The 7,786-nt window shown below is 53.9% G+C and overlaps 1 protein-coding gene across 1 annotated transcript; it reads left to right on the top strand.

Annotated features, from left to right (window-relative positions):
* The first annotated feature begins 2,081 nt into the window (after positions 1 to 2,081).
* On the top strand, positions 2,082 to 6,531 carry SIX2 (SIX homeobox 2). The gene is made up of 2 exons (XM_068158876.1): positions 2,082 to 2,696; positions 5,296 to 6,531. The coding sequence occupies exons 1-2, from the start codon at positions 2,137 to 2,139 to the stop codon at positions 5,597 to 5,599; spliced, it is 864 nt and encodes a 287-aa protein (XP_068014977.1). The 5' UTR covers positions 2,082 to 2,136; the 3' UTR covers positions 5,600 to 6,531.
* Positions 6,532 to 7,786: the final 1,255 nt, after the last annotated feature.

Genomic DNA, 7,786 nt, shown 5'->3' with positions numbered 1-7,786 from the left:
AGCTGGACGCGGGCTGATCGGCTGCCCCCCTCTTCCTTCTGCCTCCCTCCCCTGCAGCGGTTCTCCTGGCCGTAGCCCTGAAGCGGCTTCTCGCCGGGGCTGCCGGGAGCGGCCAGGCTGCGCGCCGCCACCCCGGCTTCTCCTTCCCCTGGTAACGGCCGCCGCTTCTGCCCGTACCGACACGAACACTGAATACTTCGGCGGCGGAGGGTGAGGCTACGAGGTGGGGAGCTACAGCTTGATCTCTTGTGCCTTCGCTAACTTTCTGACGTGCCGGGGTGACTACAAAGGTACCGTGGCAGGAACACACAATTGCAGAGACTTCTCCTGTCTGGGTTGCAAACAGAGTTAAAAAGCCTTGGTGATTTAATAATTATTTATCCGCAAAAAGGGAACACTAAAGGCCATGGAAACTGCCCTGACTTTGGGACCAGGAGCGTCCTCCTTCACCGGGGCGAACCCCGCCGCCACCTCCTCGGCTGTCCCGTTCGTCTAGGTAGGGATGCCCCTTCGCTAGGTCATCTCATCCGCTCATCCCCATAACAATCTTCCGGCTTACAGAGTCACTCTCCTTCGCCTTTCGCTTTGTGCAGACCGAAAAGGGCGGGAAAGGATACGGGTCCCTGCCCCGTGCAGGCAGTACACATAAAATGCGGTGTGTAATGGGCACGCGTGGGTGATAAGGGTCGGCTTAATCACCCGAAGTGCCTCCGACTTTCACACGTGTTCCTGTCCTGGATAAAACACCTCGACACGCTCCTGGAAACCAAGTAGAAATAAGTGCCCGTAGTCCAGTGATCACAAATGCCAGCGCCCCGCACACTGGAGGGTGGTGGGACATGGCCCCTTAATGGAGAGGCAGTCCTTCCCTAGTCCTATACCATCATGCCTCCTCCTAGCTCCCGGGCAGGTACGATCAGCGTGTAATAGGATTCCAGGTCACGAACAGGGTCTCTATTGTACATAAGAGGCCCCTTCCCTATAAAACTCTAAAGACAGTTGTTACTGGGCGCTGGGGAGGGGATTTAAGCCAATGTGTTTAGAAAGAAACTTTCTGCAAGGCCCAGAGACAGTTTTTTTCTCCCCACGGCACCCTCGCATGCCTGGGACGGCAGAGCCAGCGGTCCAAAGCGATGGTGCTGGGATGCGGTAGCAGGGGGAGGAGGCTGCGGGATCCAGACTGGGCTATGGGGCTGGGATGCGGCTGCGGGGCCCGGGATGGGGTGGCGGCTCCGTCCCGCAGCGCCGCAGCGCCCTGCGGCGAGAGACAGAGTTCTGGGCTCCGCTCTCCGGCGCTGCCTCGCTCCCCCGACGGGCGCCTGCAGCGTCAATCATGGCGGAAATTTCTCCCTCGCAAGCTAATATCTCAGCTCGCAGGGCCGCCTCTGAGTAGATCTGAGCAATCTGTCAACCCAGCCGGGGAGCCACCTCAAAACAGATCGGGTTACCCCTGATTGACAGCGTCACCATGGCAAATAATTTGACTAAAACTATTGTCTTCTCCTGGCAGTCCCCGGGTCAGATAACCGGACCAATCACAGCGCGGATAATCACTTTTCATGCCAGCTTAGAATAATATTATTTAAAAAAAAAAAAAAAAAAAAAAAAAAAAAAAAAAAAAAGGGGGGGGGGGGAGAGAGAGAGAAACAAAGGGGGAAAAAACTCCGAGAGGGAGAGGAGAGAGGGAGCAGGGCTTTACCAGTATATTATGTGGGATCTTGCGGCGGCGGGGGGTGGGGGGGAAACAGGGAGATCCCAAACCGGCGGCCGAGGGGGGTGGGAGTGGGAGAGCCGCGGCCGGTGCGAGCGCTGCAGATAGGAGACAAAAGAGGCACGAAGTTACTCTCGCAAGTTGGACTTACAAAAAGGAGGCGGCCGCGGGGAAAAGCCGCCCGCGCTCGGGCTCCCGAGACTTTCTTTTTTGCCTTCGCTTTTCGCTTTTTTTCCTAGGCTACCGCGGCCGCCCAGGGGCCGGGCGCCGTATGGCCGCGGACCCCCGCGCCCGGCCGTGACGCCCGAGAGGGCCCCGCCGGGCGCCACCGCCCCGGGGCTGGCCCCGCATGCCGGGCGCTGCCCGCCGCCCCGCGCCGCTCCCCTCTATGCAGCCGTAGGGTGTGCGGTGGGGCAGGGCTCACCATGTCGATGCTCCCGACTTTTGGCTTCACCCAAGAGCAAGTGGCCTGCGTCTGCGAGGTGCTCCAGCAAGGCGGCAACATCGAGCGGCTGGGGCGGTTCCTCTGGTCCCTCCCTGCCTGCGAGCACCTTCACAAGAACGAGAGTGTCCTGAAGGCCAAGGCAGTGGTGGCCTTCCACCGGGGCAACTTCCGCGAGCTCTACAAGATTCTGGAGAGCCACCAATTCTCGGCGCACAACCACCCCAAGCTGCAGCAACTCTGGCTGAAGGCGCACTACATCGAGGCGGAGAAGCTGCGGGGGCGACCCCTAGGGGCGGTGGGCAAGTACCGGGTGCGCCGCAAGTTCCCCCTGCCCCGCTCCATCTGGGACGGCGAGGAGACCAGCTACTGCTTCAAGGAGAAGAGCCGCAGCGTCCTCCGCGAGTGGTACGCCCACAATCCCTATCCGTCCCCCCGAGAGAAGCGGGAGCTGGCTGAGGCCACCGGCCTCACCACCACCCAGGTCAGCAACTGGTTCAAGAATCGCAGGCAGCGGGACCGCGCCGCCGAGGCCAAGGAAAGGTACGGCTCCCCCTGCGCCCCGGGCGTCCGCAGCTCCCCGACTTCTCCCCTCGCCCTCTGCTTTCAGCCCTAGCTGTGGAGAGGCCCGCTGGATGACACGCCCGGGACGGGACAGGCTGTCCGGGGCGGGGGCGTTGAGGGAAGCAGAGGTGAACGAGGGGTGCTCGGCGAGGTCATCTGTCCGCCAAAAGTAGCCCCAGAAGAAGCGACCAGGACACCTGCCCCGCCGAAACGCTACTCCCAGCATAGCGGGAGTGGCGGCCCCGAGACAGACCCTTCTGCTGGGAACGCTTGCCGTGGCTGGTGGCGACGCCCGGTTAAGCAGCGCGGCCGTCTCCTTCCCGACGCAGTTCTGTCGGGCGGCGGGGCCGGAGGTGTAGGTCCGCGGCATCTGAGGCTGGCTGCAGCGGCGCTGAAGGCGAAAACTTTGCGCCTCGCGTGGTTCGAAGCATGGCATTAAGGGTTACCCAGGTGTAGAGAGGGAAATCTGGGAGAGTCTGGGCACTGTAAATGGTGGTTTGCAAAAACTACCTCTAACGTCGGCTTCTGGAGTTGGAGTGAGGCATTGACCAGAGCAATTTCTTATTTCGCTCATAACATGGCAGTTCGTGGTCACTGCCCAGCAAGGTGCCCATGAATACATGTTAATACGTGTATGTTTGTATACCGAGCGTGACTCCGAAAGTGTGTCTTTCACGTTAAATAGAGTGAAGTGACCATTAATTTCTGGACAGAGGTTAAATACCTCCGTCCTCGGATATTCACAATTACTTTTCCGTTAGCATTCCCGTTGCCTTAGGAAGGGGGGTGAAGAAAAAATATTCCTCTAACTGCCCAGTGGCTCCCCACTAGCTCGCTGAATTGCCCGTTCCATATGGATCGAATGGTAGGACCTGAGCTGTTGATTACCGGATTAGATAGCACCCATAGATCCTTCCCTCCGAGGAGACTCTCTTTTTTTTTTTTTTTTTTTTTTTTTAATGTCTGTCTAATGTGGTTTGGAAATGGCCAGATCCGCGGCCGCGCAGTTGTACAGCCCGGCAGGTTCGGCTTCAGTGCAGATTGGCTCTATACATTTCCCAAAAAAGTGCCAGAACTTTAATTTTCCTTCAGATCCCCGCAAGTGTTGGTTAGATGTTAGGGAACCTTTTTATTGCTGATAGAAGAGACTCACCTTCAAATATTCAAAGGAAATGAAGGTTACGCTTATTTCCCAACACACCCCGCCCCGGGGAATCCAATTTTAAAGGTCTGCAGAGGAAAATAAGATTTTTCAGATTGAAAAATACCCTCAACTAAATATTACTCTTCAGGCATTAGAAAACAGAACGTTCATGGGATTGTCATTCACTCAAGCAAATTTGTTTAAACAGAACTTTCATGCCTGATTTTATTTTTCGGCACAAAATGTCTCCATCCACATCCTGCGGCCCTTATTGAGAAAACACCATCAGTTCAATGGCTTCTCTTCTTTCAACCAGATCCTTCAGGATAGGGCCCCTCTGACAGATAGTGTGGTTTAAAGCTTCCGCAGGAGCTTCTACATAGATTCGCTATGCCTTCAGCGTTTCAGACAAGGCTTTCTAGGAGGGCTCTGTATGAAAGCCACGTTAACCTTGCTCAGATGGCTGCCCATCTTGCCCCTCTAATTTCGAAAAAAAAAAAAATACACTTTATATGTGTGTGTGTGTGTATAAACACATGTGTGTGAGAGAGAGTGTGTGTGCAAGAGCTTGGCCAGCCTCCAGCCATTTCTAGGTATTTACCCGGTAATGAATTCTGAAATTACGTTCTCCCTTTCCGAGACGGCTGTCTCTGTCGGTAGACTCACCGTCTGGGCCGGCCCCGTCCGCCTTGGAGCCTCCCAGGCTGCCACCTCCTTCACCCGGGGAGCGGCAGAGGGATGGCACCGGGCGTGCGAAGCACTTCCCGAGAGGGCCATGGTTAGCGAGTTAACTACGTTTGCTTGCCTTACCTTACATATTGAGTTATGTTTTGAGCTTTAAGCTCAGGGCGATGGGAAAACCCCCCGTCCAGCTCTACTGCTGCTGCTGCAAAGAGCCATCCTGCCTGCACATCTCCGTGCTTTGGCCTTCCCCGCAGAAATCGTGGCCGAACTTCTCTTCAGCACTAGAAGTAGTTTTAAAGTTAAAAATTTATTTCTTCTTGTTGGGTTTGGGTTTTGCTGTTGTTGTGGAATTTGTTTGGTTTGGTTTCTGTGTTTTTGGTTGATTGGTTGGGTTGGGGGTTTTTGTAGTGTTTTCCTCTTTTCCCTTCTTCCTTCCCCCCTCCCCCTCCACCCCTCCCGCGCCCTTCCAAGCTGTGCAAACGCTTTGGACGCAGAAAATTACATCTTGGCAAAGTGACACTTTCCTCTGGGCTAGTGGGAGACTCTGTTTACAAGCTCAGCAGACCTTAGACCTCTATGCCAGATGAAGAGGCCTTGGAGGTTTGCAGCGTTTGTAAATCCACTGTTTCTGCACTCCGCGCCGCCCGCTGCCCCGGGGACCCAGCGCCCCGCCGCTCGCCGCTCCCGCGGTACGCTTCCCGTAGCGGCGGCCACACGGTGATTTCCCTCCCTGTTTTGTGTTTCCTATAGGGAAAACAACGAGAATTCGAACTCCAACAGCCACAACCCGCTCTCGGCCTCGATGAACGGCAATAAGACAGTTTTGGGGAGCTCAGAGGACGAGAAGACGCCATCAGGGACTCCGGATCACACCTCCTCCAGCCCCGCGCTGCTGCTCAGCTCCAACCCAGGGCTGCAGCCCCTGCACAGCCTGGGACACCCCCAGGGCCCCAGCGCCATTCCTGTGCCCAGCGCCGACCCCATGCATCACCACAGCTTGCAGGACTCCATTCTCAACCCCATGTCATCCAACCTGGTTGATCTGGGCTCTTAAAACCGCGTACCATGCTCCCTCCTTCGTACCAGCCTTCCTTTACTCTATTTTTCAACTTTTTTTTTTTTTCTCCCTCTTTTTTTTTTTCTTTTTTTTTTTTTTTCCCCTCTCCTTGATCTTACCAGAGACTTTGAAAGCAATGGCAAACTCTTTAGTGGGTGTGTTGTGCCCTTTGTCAGCAGGCTGGCTGCAGGTTTGGAAGATATCGAACTTAGCTGTAGGCAATGATGTTGTGAAAAGCCTTACGGGCTGCTTATAGGTGGTCTCAGGCATGTAAGGACTGTTGGACAGGAGATGTGATTGTCACAGCAGGCTGCAAGACGTTTTGGTGTAGCAGCTCCAGCCTTAACTTCACAAATCTCTTGGTGGTGTCCTCGATCGGGCCGGTCTGTGTGGGAAGAGGCACATTGTAACCTTTTCTTTTTTTCGGGGGGTGGGGAGGAAAGGGGAGCCCAAGGCCGCTGTTTTCCATGCTTGTTTGGAAGTTACACGTCGCTCCCGTTATCCTATTGTAGCTATGTATCCGTGGCAGGTGTACGATGTACAATTTCAACTAAGAATACAAAAGTTGTAGTCAAGTTATAGCAGCAACGCGCTCTAGGCACACTCTGTAACCTTCTTGTAGCTGATGCTATGCAGAAAGACAGCTTCTTTGGCCTTGTCCACTCAGTGCTTTCGCCATTTGCTGGGTGGGAAAGGAAGTGATGGCCCGGCTCTGGCCCCAGAGGAAGGCAGGGGCAGATTCTCTCCTAAATGTGTAGTAAGGGCAGGAGGGGGCTTAAAAAAAAAAAAAAAAAATTGCTGCTCAAGTTTAGACCTAAATGACAGTACCAACTGCAAGTCACTCAGTTTTGTCTATTGTTTATATTATGTGAATACATTCTTTGGAAAATATTTCTGCTTTTATTTTATAATAAAATTTAGAAATCTAACTCGGCGTGCGGCTGCTTCACTCGCCCGCGGGGTGGGTTAAGGCTTAGAGGGAGTGGAGCAAAGAGGACAGGCCGCTGGGCATGGGAGGCGGTGAACACTCGGGCGGTGTGGAGGGCCCCGGGGCTCAGCCTCAAGGGCCTCCCGCTCTGCCGCCGCAGAAGCGACAGGGTCTCATCCCCTTGGAGGTCAGATGGCTTCCCGTCACCCCTGCCCCGTTAAGGGCACCCAGCGGAGCGACTCCTGGGCATGTCCAGGGCCACTTCAGTCCACCCCGGGGAAAACGGGGAGGTGAAAGGACAGGGAAGGACTCACGGTGCGTGCCCGAAGGGGAGCGGGAAGGTGGCGTGGACGGAGCAGGAAGGGCCCGGGGGCGTGGACGGACAGGCGGCAGACTTTTCCGCACTGGTGTCCCCTGGCCCCACTCCCCAGGGGCGGGTTTGGAAACTGAGCGTGGCCAGATTTGAGAGGTCCGGCATAGCTGGGCTGCCAATTCCTCTCCCGCGCCCGGGGGATTGATGCCGGGAAAGGCAATTCTGTCATCCTCTCCTTTTTTTTTTTTTTAATTTTTTTTTGTTTAATGTTATTTTAAAATTTTTCTTCCTTTCCCTTTTCTGTAAGGACAGGGTGGCAAAAGTTTGCTTCATGAAAAGATAAGAGTTCCGAATTATTACATTATAACATGCACCCTCGCTACCAAATTCTTTGCTAGAAGTCAAGTGTGATACATCGTCTGTTTAAAATGTTCGTCAGAGCTTACGGTTTGGTTTTGGTTTACGTTTTGGGTTTTTTTTCCCCTTTCAAAATGAATTTCTTGTGAAAAATAAACCAAGAAAATTATATGGCTTCAAGTGGGATAGAAATATGCGTAGATCAGCACAGATCGCATCCAGGTTTCAGACCCTAGATGAATTTTCAATCAGTGGAAGTTTTGTGCCGGTGATGTCCTAATTTGATATAATCTGGGGCTGGATTAGCGCCTCTGTACCGTTGTGGACATCCATGGACATTCTCTGAGACCCCGTTAAAGTCTATAGAAGGGAAGGTATGGATCCCAGTAATGGGGAGGATTTGCCTCAGAAAAAGAAGGCGTCTCTTATTACTGGTTATAAATCCAATGTTCTCCTTATGCTGGGGTGCAGTGGGATACATTGTCATGAAGGAGACAATGTGGTATATTCAGGTTTATGTTTCTCACATATCTCCTCTTTGGGGTGATTTTTCAGCAGTGGAGATGATGTGGCTGTTGCCTCTTCT

This window comes from Melanerpes formicivorus, unplaced genomic scaffold, assembly GCF_026170545.1.
Source record: "Melanerpes formicivorus ecotype bairdi unplaced genomic scaffold, bMelFor1.0.p_v2 SCAF_43, whole genome shotgun sequence".
Lineage (NCBI taxonomy): Eukaryota > Metazoa > Chordata > Aves > Piciformes > Picidae > Melanerpes > Melanerpes formicivorus.
The sequence above is the reverse complement of the archived record's forward strand: the minus strand, read 5'-3'. Positions and strand labels throughout refer to the sequence as shown.